The 22,506-nt window shown below is 39.6% G+C and overlaps 1 protein-coding gene across 7 annotated transcripts in view; it reads right to left on the bottom strand.

The window, feature by feature from the left end:
• The window catches only part of LOC116459261 (immunoglobulin kappa light chain-like), a 204,841-nt gene that overhangs the window by 168,051 nt on the left and 14,284 nt on the right, over nt 1–22,506 (bottom strand). For 3 of the 7 annotated variants that reach the window (XM_058431355.1, XM_058431351.1, XM_058431354.1), the window contains exons 1-2: nt 3,491–3,577; nt 3,027–3,321 (exon numbers count right to left, since the gene is read on the bottom strand). The exons of 2 other annotated variants lie outside the window; for them this stretch is intronic. In XM_058431355.1, coding sequence (XP_058287338.1) covers nt 3,027–3,321; nt 3,491–3,539 — 344 coding nt within the window. In that variant the 5' untranslated portion in view covers nt 3,540–3,577. Of the gene's footprint in view, nt 1–3,026; nt 3,322–3,490; nt 3,578–17,045; nt 17,341–17,465; nt 17,551–22,506 lie in introns of those variants that run through there. 2 more of the 7 variants (XM_058431356.1, XM_058431352.1) reach the window with 2 other exon arrangements.

Genomic DNA, 22,506 nt, shown 5'->3' with positions numbered 1-22,506 from the left:
TTCCTGTCTTGAACTTTATATAAATGGCATTAAGTGTATTTTTATCTTTTTAGACTTGGTATTGCTCCTTACAACTTTTGAGGCCTTCATTTCTTTCAGAGGAGTCAAGATCTTGTCTCATGTCATTTCCTATGATTCTGAAGGATTTTCTCTCAAATGTCTTGTAAGACATAGCTGCTATGAATGAATGTATTTTGTTTATCAAAGAATTTTTTTGCTTTTTTAAATTTGAAGGGTATTTTCGATGGATATAGATTTCCTGGTTGCCTTTTTTTATCCTTTCAGCATTTAAATATGACATTTCACTCCTTCTAGCCTCTATTGGTCCTGATGAAAACTCAGCCAATGGCTATGTTGTTGTTTTTCTGTATATAGTGTCTGCTTTCATGCTGAAGGAATGAAGATTTTCTCTTTGGCTTTCAACATTTTAATATAGTGTGTTCAGTTATTAATTCCTATTGATTATCTAAAAGATTTTTATTGAATTTTTTCATCTAAGAATTATCTTATTACTTTTGAAAAGTTTTTGTCATTATTTCTCCAAAGATTTTTTCAGCCACTATCTCTTTCTCTCCTCCTTTGTGACTCTCATTATACATTTGTTGGTATCTTTCACTCTGAGCTATAAATCTCCGAAGTCTTCTTTTTTTTCTAAACATTTTCTTTAGACTCAATAATTTCTATACCTCTATTTTCAAGTTAACTGATTGTTCTGCCATCTCAATTTGCTATTAGACCTAGCTAATAAATATTTAAATTGGATTATTGTACTTTTCATTTCTAGAGTTCCCATTTGGTCATTTTTTATATCTTCCATGTTTTTTCTTGAGGTCCTACTTGCCGAAACTTCTTTTTTTAAAACATTTTCTTTTTTATATCAATGATCATAGATTTAAACATAATTATTTGAACATCTACATATTAACTGCTTTGTAGTCTTTGCTAAATCCCATAATTGGGGCAAGTTAGAATTAGCTTTCATTGACTATTTTCTGTTGTTATTATTGCAGCTGCTTTATTTTTATTCCTTTAATATTGTTCATACTTCTCTGCTTTTTTCCAGGAGTTGTTAAACTGAAAATTGTACATTTTTGACAGCATATTATAGTACCTGTCTTTAGATTTTGGGCTTTTTTATTTTAATTTTAACTTTTTTAGAAATAGGGTCTTACTCTTTTTTTTATTATTATTATACTTTAGGTTTTAGGGTACATGTGCACAATGTGCAGGTTTGTTACATATGTATCCTTGTGCCGTGTTGGTTTGCTACACCCATTAACTCATCATTTAGCATTAGGTACATCTCCTTATGCTGTCCCTCTTTCACCCAGGCTGGAGTGTGGTGCTGTGATCATAGCTTGCTGCAGCCTCAACCTCTTGGGGTCCAGTGGTTCTCCAGCTTCATCCTCCTGAGTAGCTGGGACTATAGGGGCATGCCACCACTCTCTGCTATTTTTTTTTAATTGTAAGATAAGGGTGTCACTATTTTGCCCACCCAGCCTGGTCTTGAACTCCTGGCATCAAGTGATCCTTCTGCATCAGCCTCCCAAAGTACTGGGATTACAAGCTTGAGCCACCATGTCAGGCCTGGAATTTGTTTTGTTTTTCTGATCATTTTTTAATTTTCTTCTTAGTTTCTTGTCTGAACTTACTGATAGTACCTGACTTATGATAGTTGGAGTTATAGTGTTTTGGCTTTCAGATGGTGTGAATGTGGTATGCATTCAAGTAGAAATAGAACTTCTAGTATTCATAGAACTATTCTATTTTCTCTTTCAGTATAGTATTCAATAAATCACATGAGGTATTCAACACTTTATTGTAAGATAAGCTTTGTGTAAGATAACGTTGACCAACAGTAAGCTAATGTAAGTGTTCTGAGCACATTTAGGATAGGATAGACTGAGGTATAATGTTCAATGGATTAGGTGTATTAAATGTATTTTCAATGCATGATATTGAAAAGTCTGTATCTCACGTGGCGTTTGACCACAGATATCTCTGCTTCTTTTTGTTCTTAATATTAATATTTAGTTTGATTTTATAGGAACTACACATGTATCTGCATAGCGAAGTGGTCACCAATGATCTGAGACATTTTGCTCAAATATCTGGAGGTTATCTTCTGTCAACCCATCTGTGTGGAGTTTAAAAAGCAAACTGCATGCAAAATGCAGCTAGTTCTTACCTCCCTCTGGTTTTACTTTGCACCGGAAACTCCTGGTTCTCATCACTCATATCTATAACTTCTAGGTCACTAGGAATATGTGCAGAGATTATTTCAGCAATATGGGTCTATCTTATCCAGGAATCTGCTATTTACTATCAGCAGATGTACTACTTGCCCCAAACAGGGCATCATCTTGGATTGCAAGGCTGTGGGATTTTTCTGTTCATTTCCTATGGAATTCTCCATGTTTAGCTGGAAACACTGAAAAATTTTTTTCCACTCCTTGGCTTTACTCAAGTCCACCCGCATTGGCAGCAAGCTACCAGTTTTATTTGCTATCCTTACATGGGTAAAACTCCAGTTCTGCAATTCATGTTGACTGAGCTGGGAATACAAGGGTGCTGTCACAGGCCAAATGCTACAGACATTTTCTGTCCTTACTCAAAGCAGTAGTACTTTTTTTTCTATGAAGAATTTGCATCCTTAATTATTTTATGCTTAGCCAATTTTCAGAGTGCTGAAATAGTTTTGATATTTCAGCTTTATATTTATAGGTGTGTTTGTTGTTTATTCTTGCACAGAAGATTTATTAAACTCTTTGTGATGCCATAAACAGAGACGCCTTCTAAAATGCGTTTAAATTAACATAATAGCCACACTGAAATGGTATGATGTAATAGACTAACATAAGTAACTTTGCACTCGAGAACCTGAGCTCCAAAATGGCCAAATAGAGCAGAGATGCTAAAACTGAGTGGCCACCACACTAGCCGTCTGTAAAGGAAGCAGCTGGTATAATCTAGTAAACACTGATGGTCTCGTTGAGGTTTTTGTTTCATGTTGAATCACTGTGGGAGGTAAGTTATTATGCTGCTGACAGTAATAAACTGCAAAATCTTCAGGCTCTACGCTGCTGATGGTGAGAGTGTAGTCTGTCCCAGATCCACTGCCGCTGAACCTGGCTGGGATGCCAGTGGCCCTGCTGGATGCATAATAGATGAGGAGCCTGGGAGCCTGGCCATGTTTCTGCTGGTACCAGGCTAAGTTGCTGCTAACACTCTGACTGGCCGTGCAGGAGATGGTGGCTCTTTCCCTCGTAGACAAAGACAGGGTGGCTGGAGACTGCGTCAACACTATTTCTCCGGTGGTATCTGAGATTGGAAATAAAACAGAAATGCACTCATGAAATCAAGATCAAAACCATTGTCTTTAAGTAGAGCCAAAATTGTTGATCTACATTGAATTTTAATTATATTTGGTGCTGAGCAGAGGTGGCAGGAGTTTTCACTGATGTGCAAAACCACCTCATTTTCCCCTCACCTGGGAGCCAGAGTAGCAGGAGGAAGAGAAGCTGCGCTGGGGCTTCCATGGTTCCCTCTGGGTCCTAACTGAGCAGTTCCTCCCCAGAGCTCTGACCCAGGCATTGATATGGGCTCTGGAAGGTAGGGCAGTTGGGAGGGACATGCAAAGCAGCTGGGGTGGAAGCTGGGCTTCCAGCTGCAGAGACCACCTGCTTCTTCCTCTCTGCACTGAGCATCCTGTGCCGCCCTGGTTGTCAGGTCAGAAAAGTCTGTTGGCTCGGCCTGAGTGTAGAACTTCTCCCTTGTGATCACAGAATTTCACTCCTATGTCTTTCTTCTCCTCAATCACCTAAATCCAACCAGATGATATTTGGCACAAGCCTGTTAAGAACAATATAAAAGGCTGTGTTTTCACTTCTCTCTTCCTATCCTCAATATGCCCAGTCATCTCCCTAAGTGCGTTATTGGATCTATTGAAAAGAAGAGTATGTTAAAACTTAATCTTCCAGATACACCTTTCATTTGCTTGTTAATGTTTACTGAGGGTCCTAAAGCTTTCCATTAACCCAGACACATACCCTCTTTGAGTTAAAAGTGAAAAACTTCTGTCTATAATCATGTGTCCTGGCAGGCCCTGACATAGATTCTCCATGGGTTGCCGATTGCTTGAAATTGATCAAGTAACTTAACTTCCCTGTGTCTCAGTCTCCATATCTGTGTAACTGTGATGATACTCGTACCTACCTTACAGTGCTGTAGACAGTTTAAACAAAATAAGATAAAACATTTACAATAGTATTCAGGACTCTCTGTATGTGGCAATTAATTTTGTTTTTATTGATTAAATATTCAGCACCACAGTCATCATCATTATCATAAATATACTTACTTAGCACAGAAAAGAGTCTTCAATCTAATCCAAGAGTGTTTTATCAACAGTCAAATTAAATTCTAAGGCTTTTCCTTCACTAACTCTACACAACTCTTAAAATCCTAATGATTTAGCCTTAATCTGTGCTAAAGTACTGAGACCTTCAATCATTCTCACCTATCCCTGTCTAACACATTACTTCTCATCATCCATTATCAAAATGTTATGCTATAAAATGTTCCCATGTCCTGTCGCTGTTCTTCTTTCTTATGTAATCTTTATTCTACTGTGGTATCTTTTGTCTTATTCTTGCCCCAGGACAATAAGGATAAATTACCATCATTACTTGTGGACTTGCTCCAGTATAATTTTGTCAGGCTTGTTGTCTTGGAAATGAAGACTATGTCTTGCAAAAGAAACATATTCATTGGGTCAATGTGTTATCAAATAAAAGATTTTATCTACTTATCATCCAATAATTAATTTAGACTGATTTGAACGATTTTTTTTTAATGAAGAAAGAAGAAGATGATATAAGAGGAAAATACAATAGAAAACACAAGTTATTATAACTCCTGCTTCTTGGATTTCTGCATATATATTAGGCATATGCTGGGTATATGTGTGCAATGGTGATCCAAAAACTGAATGGTAACTGGCTTAAGGAATGCCTGTATTACACTGGGTCTTGTCTATTTTTCCAACTATGAACAGAAAGCTACAGTACTATTTGTATGAGTATCAAACCTAGCGGCCTGAGAAAGAGGTAGAGCAGATTTACTGAGACAAATGCCTTGGAAGTAGTAAGGTTTGTCCTATGATGTTACAGGTATTGCTGAGATTGTTGTTAGGAAATACAGTGGGAGTGAAAGCAAGTAGAAGATTTACAAGCTCTGCTCTTCCTCATACTCACAACCCCCTCTAGAGATGGACAGATAGTGGTACAGGAATCTCTGACACCTCTAAGGAAGTCTTTTTTGCTCTTTCCTGAATCTTTCCTGACAAGTATTGTTTTGAGCTGCAGATGAGGTGGAACTGAGTGTAGAGTAACGGACTAGAGCAACGGAAGAAGTTTTCAATCCTAGGTAGTTGTTGTAGGCAGAGGGAAATGGAATTTTTCATAGACTTATGCTACACTTCTATCATGTTGGGGAGAGAGGCATCAAACCAGGCTCATTCTTGAAAGAAATATTACATTATTTTAAAGAGAAGGAACTATGCATTTCTTGTCAGATAGATGTTTAAAATTCAAAGCTACAATTTTTTTTGACAGTATCTTGCTCTGTTGCCCAGGCTGTAGTGCAGTGGTGTGATCTTGGCTCACTGTAACCTCCATCTCCCTGGTTCAAGCGGATCTCCTGCCTTAGCCTCCCAAGTAGCTGGGATTACAGGTGTGTGCCACCACACCCAGCTAACAACAAGAGAGAGTAAAGGGCCACAAAAGCATATACACAAGAGACAGCTCTTCTTTTTTACAGAATAAGTCTAAATGTAAAATAGTATTATAATGTATGGAACCATGTTTAAGACAAGTCTCTTGGTTTTCTTATTTGTGTTGAACCCAAACAGTGTTGTGATGGAAAATGAGTTTCTTTTTCTTTAAGCTGAATTTGAATTTGCTCCAATAGCCTAATATACACCCTAGTGGGAAGTCCTCTGTGATGCTCGCCCTTGTCCCCATGTCTAACAAAGATTTCTACTGGACACAGTAGTTTTTCTAAGTCCAACAAGAGGGAAAGTGACTGGGCCATCATTGTTCTCATCTCAGATTTCCACTTCCTGCATAGAAGGTGTACATATAGGTAGCAAGATGTTATGAAAGTGAACTGTAAGCATTTGTTAGTGAACAAAATATGACTAGAGCAGTATTTTTATTTTTTGTTTTTAAATCTTCATTTATTATTATTATTATTTGAGACAGTCTGTCCCTCTGTCACCCAGGCTGGAGTGCAGTGGTGCAATCTCGGCTCATTGCAACCTTTGTCTCCTGGGTTCCAGTGATTTTCATGCCTCAGCCACCCACGTAGCTAGGATTATAGGCATGTGCCACTACTTCCAGCTCATTTTTTTTGTATTTTTAGTAGAGACAAGGTTGCACCATGTTGGCCAGGCCGGTCTTCCTGACCTCAGATGATCCATCCATCTTGGCCTCCAAAAGTGCTGGGATTACAGGCATGAGCCACTGCACCGGGATTTAAGCAATATTTTTATTAAGTGAAGTGTGGAAGAAAAAGTGTAAATAAAGTGACAATAAGAAAAAAAATGCCGTTATGGAAAATGATAACTTTAGGGCAGAAAACAAGAAAAGGCTAACCAAGATTCCTGTAGGGTGAGCCTCCAATGCACAATCCAAGGAGGAATGTCAAGGCTGAAAACGCTGGAACATCCAGATAGTGGCCAAAAATACCAAATGCTGAAAACCCAGAGTACCCGAGTATCAGCCCATGAGTGTCCCACACCAAATGCCAGGAAACCCTGGAGTATCCAGGGGCTGACCAGTGCAGAAAATCCTGGAGCCTCAGTGGGGTGGCCAACAGTGAGCCCCAAAGGCCTGGTTGGGGCCATAGAAAAACGTGACTCCAGCTTCTTAGAGTCAACAGAACAGGAGAATTCTTACATCCAAGTGTCCTGCCTTAAACAATTGCACAAACATAATTAGCAGCGAGCCAAAGCCAAAACTACAAACCAAGCACACATATCAGGGCAGAAAATAAGATAAAATGGCTGATGGATAAATAAAATGGCATTAGAGGAGAAATGACTAAGAGAAAGAACAATGAGGATATAGTCAGGTGTGCTATGGGGGACTTCAAATGGACTATCCAGCCAAAGGCCTTATTTCCTGGATCATCTGATATAGGGCAGGTGGGTAGATGGGACTCTTACAGGTGTGCAGGAGCCAAAATGGTGCCAAGCAGTCTCTAATGTGGGGCCTGCGTGAAGATCTCTCCAGGTTCCCCAGCTTGGGTGGGTTGGACTCCCACAGGGGAACTGGAGCATGGAGCGGCTGGCCTGCATGAAGCAGGGGCTCTGTGGCCACTTGCCCATCCCCAGGGCTCCACCGCCTGTCAGGAAAGATGATGGCTCTGAAAACAGCCTTTGGCTAGCATTAACAGCTCTGCAATGTTAGCAACTCTGTAGCTTTGATCGCTGGTGCACTGATCACTGTCTTGCCCTCTCTCACTGATCGCTGTCTTGCCATTTCTCCAATAGCTGTCTTGCCCATTGCTCATGACTGTGTGCATCTTCTCATAAAGTGCCATCTCTTGTTGTCTCTTGCTGTCTTGCTTCTCTGCTGTTTCCACTGTCTTACTGCCACATCAAATGCTGCCTCTCACCATCTCTAGTGGTGAGTGGCTGGCTCAATACTGATGCAAGACAAGTTCTCAGCTTTGCTCAGGAAGGAATGTAAGAGTAAGCTGGTGATAGAAGAAAACAGCTTTATTGGTGTGGCAGCAGTGTTACAGCTCTGTGACTACTCCTGAGGAGCCGGGCTAACCCATAGACAGAGGGCTGAGAGTAGCAGCCAGGGGCATTTTTACAGTCACATTTATACCCACTTTTAATCATGTGATGATTAAGGGATGGGTTGTTCAGAAATAGCTCAAAAGTGGGTGGTGTTGCCCCAACTTCCAGGTGTTGCTATGGCAGGTGCAGTAATTTCCAGGTGTTGCCATGGCAAGGCTCTGTGACTTCTGTATGTTGCCGTGGCAATGGTAAACTGCCATGGCATTAGTGGGCATGTCCTATGGAGAGGTCCTTTAAGAACCCTGTTCCTGTTTTGGCCAGCCTCACATCTGGTCCAGAGTGAAGTCCTGCCTACCTCTTGCCTCAAAAGTAACAAGCAGTCTGTAATGAAAATTAACCCAGAAAGAAAACTCCAATTTTATATTTGGTGGTTAGTGACATGGTACTTATCAAAATTACACAAAGGTTCAAGTGAATCAAAAATACTCTCAGAATAATTATAGGAAGTCATAATTTCCTGTAGTCCAAAAATTAATAGGCACATAACAAAACAAAGAAATTAAAGGCTGGTATCTCTTATGAATATAAAAACAAATACCTTAAGAAAAAAAGAAAAATGCAATCCATCTGTATATCTACACATTTAGTGAACACACAGTGTAAAAAGTATTACAGTTTTTATAAGAACTCTTGATAGGTAATTTTAATTTCTGAAAAATATATATGAACCATAAGCTATGTTGAATCTCTTTCCCTAACTTAAAAAATATTCCCTTGCATTTAAATTCCTTATCAATTTTTAATGACTTCGTATTGCTTAGAATTTTAGTTGGTATAAATAAGAAATGTGTATTAAAAGCCTACCACTTTGATTTAACCTATGAAATATATTTAAATTCTTGGAAAAATCCAAAAATACCTAGAAATGTGAGCTCTTGACAGAATATACACAGTTCTTTCATGTCAGGCTGAGATTATCTCCCAGAAATAACTTTTGGCTCATGTAGCTTCCAGGACACTGCAAGAATAAGAGATGTGAAGGCAACATTACTTAATTGGATTTGCAATTACTCACTATTCACTGTTAACCAATTTTATTGAAAAAAATGATTCCAATCAAATACACTGATTTTAAGTGTACTGTTGAACAAGGTTTAATAAATAAATACATTCTTGTAGGCAAAATCAATACACACAACATTTCCATAACTCCAAAATGTTTTGTCCTGCTCTTCAGGAATGAACGTGCTTTCCACCTCACAGAACAGAAAATCCTTGATCAACTTTTTGATAGTATAGATTCCACTTTCTTTTTATGAATTTCACAAAAATGGAATATAGCACGTGTTCTTTTGTGGCTGGTGACTTTCGTGCAGCATAATTGTTTCCCAGGCTCATTCATGCTGCCCTGTGTCCTCATGATGTGTTACTCTTTACTTTTGAGTACTATTTAACTGTGTGGTAATTTCACAGTATATCCCATCACCTGCTGATGGATATGTGGGTTGTTTCCTCTTTGGGCTATTATGGATAAAGCTACCGTGAATGGTATTATACATGGCTTTGCATGACTATTTCTTCATTTCTTTTGGGCAAATACCTAGGAGTGCGGTTACTGGGTCTTACAATAAGTGTTTAATACTCTAACAAACTGTTTTCCAAAGTAGTTGTACCATTTTACATCTCAGCCCAGAATTTATGAGAGTTCTCAATGTTTCAGCTACTTGTTTTTAAGACTTTTTCTTAATCTTCACTCAACAGTGACCAGAATGGCTAATGATCATTAAGTCATATTTTCCTGACAATTTTCTTGACTTTCGTGGGTGCTTGGCTTGTATCAGGATATTGAAAACAGGATCAATATTGTCTTAACCCCCTTTTAAACACTTTTCCTAAGTCATGATTTTTAGGATGATAACAGGAGATCTAAAGGGACTGTTGGTAGTAGTAACAGGCATTATTCAATATTTATTATCATACTCCTTAAGACAATACATTTTGAGTGAAATAGGATTCAACGAGACTCGGGATAAAAGGTTTCTAATCACAGCTTTTGCATTAAATATTAGGAAACCTTTGAGAAAACAATCCAGGAAGAGAAATCAGAGGGTGTTTGCTAGTGGAGAAGAGCTGCAACACCTAAACCCTATTAATGCCAGATCTTCGCAGTGATTTCCACTCATAAAGTTGGGTTGACTCCTTGCCCTGTTCTCCTTATATGTCTGTGTGACTTCATGCTGAGGGGATGTGACATCACAGAGGGAGAAATGCACTTGTGTACAGAAACATGGCTTAGGAGATTGGCTTCAGAGGTGGCTGCAATGAAGTATACATTTTGAAGAAGTCCCCTATGAAATGTCTTATAAATTGTTTCTTATGGCCAGGTGCTCGGGCTCACACCTGTTATCTCAGCACATTGAGAGACCAAGGAGGAAGGATCACGTAAGTCCAAGAATTTGATGCCAGCCTGGGCAACACAGGGGACCTCATGTCTACAAAACAGACACACACACACGCACACACACACACACAAACACACACACACCATTTATGAACAATGGCATCACAAAGTGATTATTTATGAATATTGGCTAAGAAAATTACAAAATAAAGCAATGTCTTCTGAGCTAACAGTACTATAATAAAGATGTTAATTATTTAACTATAGAAAATACAGAGAACACAAAATTGTCTATCTTAACCATATTTAAAAGTGCTGTGCAGTGGCATTAAGCATATTCACATGTTCTGCTGTTATTACCGATACTGTCTCCAGAATTCTTTTCATCTTATAAAAATTAATATCTACACTCCTTAAATAATACTTCCCCCATTTCCTCTATCACTACCCCCAGCAACCTGCATTCCAGTTCTGTCTCTATGTCAGTGACATCTTTGAAACAGCTTCGCTGTGCACTGGTTACCAACGTACTTGAGTGTGGGGAAGAGAACACCCCCACAGCAAGTTACATGAAGTGAGTGTATTATTTACAGATGAGCAGCAAGGGAACACAAAAGTCTTGGACTTATGGGTCTGTCCCCCAAGGCATAGGGAAGTTATGTGGAACTGATGGAGTAGACTCTGTGTACCCCCCTTCTACCACAGCACAGGAACCCAGAAAAGTAGCCACTCTGGGTTTTATATTCTGGGGTAACAAGACACACAGGGCTAAAGTGCTAAAGGACATTCCATTCTATGGGAAACTGGTATAGAGCACAGGTAGGTTGTTCTGGTCGGTTCCTTTCTATCGCAGGATTTTACAATTCCAGCACATTCTACAATTATTTTTGAGAACTCTTAAAATAAGCAAGCAAGTGGAGAGAACTAAGTCAGTCCAGGGTCATTGGAGAACTGTCTTGCAGTTACCACACCACCTAGACATCCCCCTTAGCAAAGTTAGCATATTTCATATGCCCACCAACTTCCCCTGAACTGAAGGTGGGGGTGTATCTTTTCAGATTGATGAAGCACTTGACTTACACAATCTCAATGCAGATTAGTACGCCATAGTGAGAGTACATTTCATTGGTTCAAGGAAAGCTACTACCACTGGCAGGAGGATAAGACCTCCCAAAGCAGTGACCTAGTCTAGGATCCCATCATCAAGAAAATAAGAGGCTAAAGAGGTGAAAGGCGGATCTTTCAGATGCCCTATTGTCTGCCGCCATTGAGCCTGCATCAGGATCACCTCTACTTGTATTTCTAGGATACCCGAGGTGTTTATCCAGGTACAGCAGGCAGTGTTGGGTGTTGGTAATTACATGGAACAAGCATTATGTTCCATGAGAATGTGCCCATTTTCATGTTGATTAGGCAGTGAGGTTGTTTCTTGGTCAGAGTGAAGTCTCATGGGGCATCCAAAAACATGACATAAATTTCTCTCCAGGGTCGCCATGTTAGCCCCAGCATCTAATTGAGTGACATATAGTTATCTGTCCAGGAAGCAAGCTATTGCTATAGTCCTTTTCCCTACACAGGGGATCCTTTAATAGTTCAGTCACTCAGTTGCTATTTTCCTGATGAGATGGCTGGGTTGTTGGCAATGGCCCATGATTTGGTGGAAACGGAGCAAGATACAGTGTTAGGGGCAGCCTGCATGGCTACTATCATTGCATGTCGTTTGTCCCATTGGGCAGAATGTCCATGTTCATTGTCAGTCAAAAGATGCCATCCCGGCCAGGCGCGGTGGCTCAGGCTTGTAATCCCAACATTTTGGAAGGCTGACGCGGGCGGATTACGAGGTCAGGAGATCGAGACCACAGTGAAACCCTGTCTGTACTAAAAATACAAAAATGATGTCACTGTGGACTGTGTATATTCCCTGTTTCGAATGTCAAATCCTTGAAGCATAAAGGGGTTTACTAGAGGACATCAAATTCCTTACAAGTTGTTGAAAAGCCTTAAAGAACAGACTCCAGTCAAAGCCTCTAGAACAATTTCAAGAATCATACTGCTGGCACATGTGGGGAGGAGGTCCTACTACTTGAGACTCCACATTCAAGCTGTCTCTTCCAGCAGAAAAGAGAGCGAGCGGCTCTTCTCACTACTGCCCGCAGAAGGACAGCAGCTCTGCTATCAACTATCAACTGCTAGAAATCTGACCCCTTTCTCTGACTGCCCATCAGATGTGTTACTACAGACTGGTTTTGGATTGAGATGAGGGAGGGGAAATGCCTGATCTCACTCATATGTGCTTATTTTCCTGGTCTGGGTCACAGCCAGGCAAGACAGTCCTGTGGGCACAGTATCTTCACTTGCCGGGTCCCTATAAAATGAGAGTATCTTTCTTGACTGTGGAAAACATGGGGGTGGGGAGGGTCAAGGAATAGCAAAAGGAGTACTTGGAGTTGCCTGAGCTGCCACTCTGGTTTCCCCAAATGTTTTCAATCCATTTAATTCATGATAATAAACACCTTTCTGCCTAACCAGCCATAATTGCTTTTCTTAGATCCAAATGATTCAGTGATAAAACTAAAGAGAAAACGTTTTCTCTTTCAACGTTGAAGCTGACCAGGATGCTGTCTCTGGTGTTTACACCTCCATATCCCACTATGCGTTTCATCTACCCTTTGCCTCACTGGAGATCCAAGTGCAGGGAATGCTTCACATGACTGTGATCCCTGGAACTTCATCCTGATGACTGTTGAAATCTTCTCTGAGTTTTACAGTGGAAATGGCAATAAATAGAAACATTCCAGAAGGTTCCCTAGGTTCCATATTTTCTGTACTTCCTCTCTGAAATATGTACAATCAATTCTATTTGCTCTTGCTTTATATGGGCTAGATCTATGGCCCCAGCACACGCTCTAATGCCCTGTGTTGACAACTTATCCAGTATTGTATTAAGTCTAAATGGTCACATGCTTATCATATCATTTCTTCCAATTTAATGAAACAATTGTCATGTCAACTCTTTGGATTAAGAACCATCAACCAGAAAACCACAGCCCTGAGAAAATAGAAATAGTGTATTTCAAGCTGTTCAGTGGGCATAACAATGATGAGTCCACAGCTCATTTTCAAGATATAAATATTGTGTTTATGGGAGTAACAGCACCATTCGTGGTTAGTGTTTCAGAGCCTCCACCACATCTGACAGTATAGCAATTCAATAGCACAAGGGTTTGTGTGCCAGCTTTGCTTGACTGATAATGGTTGTTTCTCTGTCTATAGGGAAAGCTGCACCTGTGCACATGACAAGAGCATGAGCTACCCTTTGCTTCACTTTTTTTGAGGTAAATGTGTTGTTTGATCCAAAGCCATATTATGGAAGAACTTCCTGACTCTGATGAAAACACTTGGAAAATCCTCAAATAATATTTTATGCAGAAACATAACTGAAAAGGGAGGCAAATTCATATACAGGAAAGTAACCACTGCCCTCCTCATGTTACATGAGGTCCACTAGAATAATCTGACACCAGCTGTTAGTCTGAGCCCTGATGTGTTGTACAGTGTTAAGGGTTCCAGAGGGGTCAGTTTTCTTGGCAATTAGGTGTTCAGAAGAGCTAGTAGCCCCATATGTCTCACTTAGTTGGAACTCATATTATTGAGTCCCCACAGGGACCTCCGTAACATTGCTTCAGGAGACTCCCTGGGAAAGGTGACTGACTGAAGTCCATGTGTTGAATCATCCTCATTATTAAAAGCCCCTGCTCATTAATGGCATTTTGATTAATATTCACTTGGAAAGCCTTTTTTCTCGATTATGGCTCATTTTGAAATGTCTAGTCATAGCTCTTGCAGAATGACTTTGTCTGAAATCATCCTGTTGCATTTCTTTTAAGGCCTGATGATCTGTTAAAACCAACAACCAATATTATTAAATTGCTGTTCTCTTCGCAATGTGATCATCAGATGTAGGCCTTGCAGTTTACCCACTGTTAGGATTTTTACATTTCCATGGCTTCCATGACAATGACACTGATGTGACTCCATCCAGCATCCATTGTTGTGAGAACTCTCTTTGGCAGATCATCATTGTGGGCATGAACATAATGGAGACTTTCGTAGGATGCAATGGTTAATATTTAACATTAGTCAAAATTTGCTCTAGTCCTACCCTTGGAGCTCTACTGGATTGGAAAAATATTTTAGGTAAGGACAGCCATTTGGTAGAGTTTTAAAAATAAAGGCTACAAAGACATTTTCTGTAGCAAAAGTATGAACTATATGTCATCCAGAATACCATTTTTTTTGTGGAATGTAACAATAATTATTTAAATGTTTATAATTTAGAAAATATTTTATAAACATGTATATATTACATATATAATAGAATAAATGTACTTAAATATGAATACTATATATATTTGTAGCCAACATTTTATCAAATAAATATATATTTACTTCTATGTATCTTAAATATATATGCACATTTTTCCATAAATAAGGTAAATTTTAATTTTTCATTGAAATACTAATTAGTTTTAATTTTGTCTTTTTCTCTTAATAGTTTGATTACTAAATATTCACATTTATACCACCAATTTAAGAACAAATACATATGTTTATATAGGTAGAGGTGCAAATACTGTACCAGGAAGCTTTTATGCATTAATGATTGGTAACTGGTTAAATACACAACTCAGTGGCTGATAACAATAAACATTTGTTTTCATCTTCATAGATGCTCATGTTCACAATCATCTGGCTGATCAAGGAAGGGCTCTGCTGAGTGGTTCCTCTGCATGGCACTGAGCTTGTATTCAGCCTGTAGATATCAATTGTTTTACGACAAAGCTGAACAGCAGTGACTACACGTGACACAAGATTCTTGTGACAGGTCACAGTAGTGATCAACCTCCCAAACCAAACTGCACAGTTCAATTTAAGTCCAATAATTTCTAACATAGCTTCACACATTTTAAATATATTCGTTTATTTCAATGAGTACAAATTGTCAAGAAAATGTTTACTCCACTTCACTACAGAGGTGTTTGATCATTCCATGGCCAAATAGTTATGTTTTCAACCTTTACAATCCTGAAAATATTTGCAAATGAAAGTTTGCATTAATAAGGAAACAAAGCTGCATGTGTTTTCAACATGTGGCTTCAAATATAATTTTCTTAAATGGTCTTTTTGGGGGAAAAATCATTTTAACTTATGTAAATATCCCTCTTTACCTCTCGTGTCCTATAGAGTTGCCCAATAAGAGGTCCCCCAATGAGATTTCAAAGTGAGAAAAGGAAGACTCAATATTATCCATTGGTCCCTAAGACAGGCACAGAGACAAAGGTGAGAACTGGAGTAACACCTGGAAAGATGCTCTAGGAAGCTGAGAACTTCAGCAATCCCAGACTTAAGCTTCCAGACAGGACTGAGGACCACATGGTTAGAAAACCCTTACTTCAGGGGTGGATGCGTTCTATTTTCTGAGGGAGCACCAGGGAATCCTGCTTCTAATATCAACTTTCCTGAATACTATATCCTTGGCTTTGAAAGGTTGTAGTGTGAACATTAATCATAGGAATTGGGTCATTCTGTCATACCCAACAGAGCCAAGAAACCAGAGGAGAAAGGCACTCAGGGTGAAAAATATTGTTTCTAGAATGCAATTGAAATAGGCCCTATTATCCCATGGAACTAATGTTTATGGTTTTTTGAATAAACATAGAAATTGACTTCCCCAATCTTAAAACTCAAGATAGTTATGTCTTACCTGAGTTCTTTTTTCAGTAAACCAACCATCAGGCCTCCCAGATACTGTCAAGGAGTTGAAACTTACACATCACTGAATTGGGACAGTGAGACATCAGACCCTTCACCCATTATGATTGCCTAACTGACCTCCTGCTTCCTGTTGACCAAATTATCGCCCTTAACCTTCCATAATTCCTGTTTTCCCACATTTCTTCCCTGCTATATAAACCCCTAATTTTTGTTGGTCAGGGAGATACATTTGAGAATGGTGTCCCATCTCCTCAGTTATAGCACCTGATTAAAGCCTTTTCCTTGGTAATGCTTGTTGTCTTAGTGATTGGCTTTCTGTGTGGTGAGCTGCAGGATCTACACTGAATCCCTGGTATTTCAGTAAAAAATTCTCTGCAACCTTCACTGCTTTGGCTTATTGTAAGCTGAAATCAAATTTATCCACAACTTCTGAGGTAACTTGATATAATTCTAGGATTCACTTTGTCCACCACTGCTTATCAGTCGGAGCTTGCCACTCCAAACCCTTCCTAGTGCCAATGAACTTTCTCAAAGAGCCACAGGTAATATTTTCCATTTTTCATGAAACGCTAACTTTCTCTTTGTTCTTGTGACATATTGAAGACCACTGAGTTTTCCTGTATGCCCCATTTGGGAAATATTTCTATGTAAATGAAAACATCAAATTTAGAGATTCATTTCTACATTTTATTTAGACATCAGTAGTTTACTTTAATTCTCTGTATTAAGACAATTCCTACTTAGAATATCTATAGTGGCTTCTTCTCTGTTATATAAAGTCAAACTGAAGCCATAAACTAGACTCCTCAGGTGTCATGATCTCTGTCTGTATTAAATTAGGAGAGACATTGCTATGTCTGTGTAGTTGGGGCTGAGAAAGAGAAAAGAATTAGAGTGCAGAGGTGACTTCACGTCCCCATCTACCAACACCATCAGAGTGTAGCTGCATCTGAGGAACACTCTTAGCCGATGGAGGCATCAGGAGGAGCAGCTGGGGCAGCCCAGCCTCATACATCTGCTTCCCTAGGGGTTTATGTTCGAGTGTGTAACACTGTGGTAGGGTAACTATTATACTGTAGACAGTAATAAGTTGCAAAATCTTCAGGCTGCAGGCTGCTGATGGTGAGAGTGAATTCTGTCCCAGATCCACTGCCGCTGAACCTTGATGGGACCCCACTTTGCAAACTGGATGCAGCATAGATCAGGAGCTCAGGGGCTTTCCCTGGTTTCTGCTGATACCAGTTTAAATAATTGCTAATGCCCTGACTCGCCCGACAAGTGATGGTGACTCTGTCTCCTACAGATACAGACAAGGAAGATGGAGACTGGGTCATCTGGATGTCACATCTGGAACCTGAGATTGGAAACATAAAAGCAAATGTCCACACAATTAATTATGTTGTAGGAGAATTTCCCTGAACAGTAAAGCAGTACTCGTCACAGTGGGCTGTGTAAACTGCTAGTGTTCTGCTTCCTTACCTGGGAGCCAGAGCAGCAGGAGCCCCAGGAGCTGAGCGGGGACCCTCATGTCCATGCTGTGTCCTGACTGGGTCTGACTCCTGCATGAAGTGTGACCAGCCTATTAATAAATCTTCAGGGCAGGAGGTTGTGCTCTGGGAACATGCAAATGAGCAGGGGATGGGGCAGGCTGGGCACAGCTGCAGAGCTGGCTCTTCTCAGTAACTCAGCACCAGCTCAGTGTCCCTAGGTGTCCCCGGTAAGACCAGGGTAGCACAAATTTGTCTGCAGAGAATGGGTTTCTACTGGAGACTATTTTGTTACCAGAGACATTTTTTAGATTTTTTTGACAATTTGAAATATTCGTCAGGAGTCGATGGAGTAACATATTTCACTGTTGTATGGGGAGTATTTAGGAGGATATTCTTTTTTGTAGGAAACACATAGTAAAGTTTTAGATGGTACAATTCTAAGGTCTTTAAAAGACTATTGTATGATTCCGGTTAGGGAAGGGGGTATTTGTCGTATACTTGCAACTTTTCTGTAAGTTTATCATTGTTCCTTTCTAAAAAACATTAAAAATAAAATCTTTTGACATGATGATACATATATTTGTAAGTATTAGGTAATGGTGTTATGCTATTGTTCTTACCAGTATAAGTTCAAGCAATTTACTACATATACACAAAGATGATACCATGTTTCCTTAATGCATGCAGCACTCACACATCCACCATTATCAAGAGTGACAGGTCCCTTCAATACCCAGAGACTAAATGGGCTGCACCTTATTCTTGTTTTGGGCACCTTATAGTCTACTTTCTTTTCTGCCATTGAGTACTATTTTCCAAAGTTTATCTCTCTTAGTGAGCGTGGCCACTGCACAGAGCATGTCTCTGCCATGCACCATCAATGCCACTTTCCTCTTTTACATTTTATCAGTGAGTGGGGACATCATCCTGACCCAGACACCAGCCTCCCTGTTAACATCTTTAGGTAAGAGACAATCTTTTATCAAGCAGTTGACCATGTACATGGAGAAATCACTTGGATCCAGATGAAACTGGACAGGGATTTGCACTCGTTATATCTCACATCTCTAATGTGCCCAAAAATGTCCCAGCCTGGCTCAGTAGCAGGGGAAGTGGATCCAACTATATCAGCATCAGTGGGCTGCAGCCTAGGGCTCCACAAAATTTTACTGATGCCTGACTAGGGGAGCCAAATCTCAGTGCTGTAGCCCATGCACAAACCTTCCTGCTGCTTTATAAGCTGCCTGAATTTTAAGGGAAATTTCTTATATAGGGGGAAAGGAAGAATGTTCCATTTGTCCTCTAAATATTTGCTGAAAATAAGCTGACAAAAGGAAGATTAATAAGAGAAAAGGCAAACAAAATTCACTTAAAGTGCAGCAGGATATCATAGCAGGGCGATTACCCAGATAAGTCAATGAAATCCAGGTGTTTATATTTCTTTTTTAGGGAAGAGGGAATTGGGAAGTGTAGGCAACCTGGAGAGAATAGATGAGAATAGAAGTGTATCCTCAAAAGAATAGGTAATCACCTGTCTGGATGAATTATCAACTTCCAGTCTCTTCTATTTTTGACTCCTGTTTTGTGTTAATCTCCCTTGATATAAAAATTCTCAGGAAGAATTTTCTTAAAAATTGGTTTTCTTCTCAAGAATTTGCTTTTAGGCAGATAAGGGATATTTAGGAAAAGCCTTTTTGTGCATTTGCTGCTTTCTAAATGCCATTAGTTCTATCTAGTCATCATACAAATGCAGCACAGTTTGAGATATTATTTTCTGGATTCCTTTACTTGCAACCCACATGCCAAGATGCTGTTCCAGAGAGATGCAGCTACAGACTGAAAGAGCAGTTGACCCCTGAACAATGTGGAGGTTGGGGCACTGACCACGGGTGCAGTTGAAAACCTGTGTAGAACTTTTGCATCCCTAACTTAAGTACTAATAGATTACTTTTGACTAGAAGCCTTAGTGATAACATAAATAGTTGATTAACCCTTTTTTATGTTATACATGTTATATACTCTATTCTTCCAATAAAGTATGCTAAAGAAAAAATGTTTTTAGGAAAACCATAAAAATGAGAAAATATATTTACTACTTACAAAGTGCTTGCTCACAGGTGACACACACGGAAGAAAATATAAGTGGATCTGCAAATTTCAAACCCAAGTTATTCAAGGGTTAACCTACCATGATGAGTGTAGCAGTCCCCATCTGTAATCTGGGGCTTTTCCCTTTGCTGTACCTCTGCTCACTTCCAATGGCCATATATTGTCTTACGTTCTTTATGATCTTGGGCAGAGAGATCTGTCTGTATGCCTTGCTGGCCAGATGGCCTGGAATGTGTATCTCTTAGGAAAGTGCTATGGTTTGACTATGTCCTCCAGAATCCATCTGTTGTAAAGTTAAATCTCAGTGTAATGGTATTGCCAGGTGGGGTCTATTGGGATGTGTTTAGGTCATGAGGGTGGAGCCCTCTAGTGGAATACATTAATGCCACTATAAACAGGAATTATGGGGCTGGAATCCTTTTCTCTCTTCTATCCATCTGTCATGTTAAGACAAGGCCTTTCTTCCTTTGAAGGACTCAATGATCCAGGCATCATCTTGAAAGCAGAGAAAGCAGACCTTAACCTGCCCATGCCTTGATCTTAAATTTCCCATTCTCCAGAAGTGTGAGAAAATAAATTTCTGTTCTTTATGAATTACCCAGTGACAAGGAACCTGTTATAACAGTTTGAAATGGAACAAGAGAGACAGCTCACAATCAGTGAGGACAGGATGGGATGTATACATACCCCAGCTTCCTCATCTCTCAGGTGGAACAGCCCAGAGGAATTTAGTCCATGTTTCCACATGTGGTTGATCTTTAGTTATCCTGAGTCAGATGGGTTGTTGATGTGTCTTTTACCCTTCACTTTCTGTTCCCTGCCTCACTTTCTTCCTTTCCTCCCACTGTAAATTTGCTGCTTAAACAGGAATCCTCATTGCTGGTGGACCTGAACTAAGATAGTAAAAAAATTGTTTGTCTTTTGTATGAGGGGTATTTCCCATGTTTATTCTTATCACTTCTCTTTCTTTGACATGGAGGAATATTCAGGAAGCGCTTAATTTTTTTTAACTAATCTATTTTAGATTGAATTTATGCAGTGATTTTTTTGGTTCTGTTTGTTAAAACAAAAAAATAAGTTGTAAGCCACCAACCAGCTGAACGTTCTCCTCTTGTGGCAGAGAGAACTTCAAAGAAAATAGGAAAACTAGGTTAGGCCATGACTGGCAGATGGGTTTACATGTGCCTCATTATACTCTCCTCCCTTTGGAGTTCAGACAAAACTGACCAACATTATCATTACGAGAGACACCTTTAGACTGACAAAACAGATGCTTTGTAGCAGTAAGATACCATACTCCAACATGACAGATAATAGGCCCTGAAGAAAATCTAAATATTTTACCTTAAAAATATTTTTTCATCATATTCTGAAGTGGCCCTGCAAAGCTGCCTGTTGTGGGGGAAATTTGCATTCTGCAGAGAATCTCCTCCCCTTACCAAGTCTTTTCCAAAGAGTCTGACTTTTTTTTTTAAGGTCTGATAGGCAACATTCACCATCTACTTTGTCTGCTACCCATAGGATTCTTCCACATGACAAGAACCTTGGCTTCCACACCCCCTTATCTAAACTCATGTATTTCTTTATGATGAATTCAACTCTTTAGGCAGATCTTAACTCTTTCAATCAGTGGCCAGTCAGGAAACCTTTGAATCCATGTATGAACTGGAAGTCCCTGCTTCAAGATATCCCACCTTTCCAGGACAAACTAATGTATGCCTGATATGTATTGATTTATGTCTTTTCTCATAATTTCTGTCTCTCCAAAGTGTTTAAAACCAACGTGTAATCCAACCACCTTGGGCACATATTTGTAGGACATCCTAAGGCTGTGTCACAGGCCATAAGCCTTATCTTTGGCAAAATAAACCTGTAACTTGATTGGGACCCGTCTCAGATACTGTTTTGTTTACACTGGATCACAAACTTAAAAAACCTCTAAAACAATCTACACATCAATAAATCTACATTAGAGTCAGTGGAGTGATCACACCTTAACAGTTAAAGCTCACAATTTAAAGGAACCTGAGTCTAAGATTTTGTCCAGCTCTCTTGTTTCATAAAAATACTTTGCCTTCTTTAAAATTTTACTTTAGAGAAGGACAATTTTGGGGAACATGTTTATGGTCGGTGGAATGAATAATGTCCCCACCCCAAAAGATGTCCATGTCCTCGTCTCTGAAACCCAAGTGTTAGAGGAGTTATTAAGAAATTATTTTAGGCAGATAGAGAGGAAAAGGGGTCCTTGGGAAAGTTTTGTTTGTTTTAAAGTAGCTCCAGAAAAGTTTCTTGTCTAGCAGGAAAGTCCTGGCTCTTAGAGCCAGGCTGGTAAGCTTTGATATGAAAATTCTGGCCATTAGAAACTGAGTCCAGCCAAACATGGTGACTCCCACAATCTTCTTCCTCGCTCCCACATGTGCCTGGCCACATGGCTGCTCCCACATATCCCCATGTGTATAGAATATTTTGGCGCCCTGCATTTGTATATTAAAAGGCTATGGTGGGAAGACCAGTTATATTGCAAGCTACCTGAATGACATGCCTGGTCAAACCAATCTTGAGAGCCCTATGCAAATCATACACCACTTCCTCCAGCCTTCTCATATAGGAGTCTCTTTTCTTCTGCACATAGAGTTTTCTCTTTGCATCACGCCTTCCCCTGTCTCTGTATGGGGGAGCTGTTTTCTTCTTCCTTCCTTCTTGAGTATTAAACCTTTCTCTCCTTAAAACACTCCATGCCTGTCTGTGTCATTTTATCCAAACTGGCGTGAGATCAAGAACTCTGGTGTTCCTCCAGTCATTGGAGCCGTATCATAAAAATTCTACCTTACATAGCAAAAAGAGAATTTGCAAGATGTAAGTGAAGGACTTTGAGAATAAGAAACCTGGTTATCGAGATGAAACCAATATAATCACAAAGG

The sequence above is a fragment of the Hylobates moloch genome, unplaced genomic scaffold, assembly GCF_009828535.3.
Source record: "Hylobates moloch isolate HMO894 unplaced genomic scaffold, HMol_V3 SCAFFOLD_19, whole genome shotgun sequence".
NCBI lineage: Eukaryota > Metazoa > Chordata > Mammalia > Primates > Hylobatidae > Hylobates > Hylobates moloch.
Note: the sequence above shows the minus strand (reverse complement) of the source record. Positions and strands in the feature narration are given on the sequence as shown.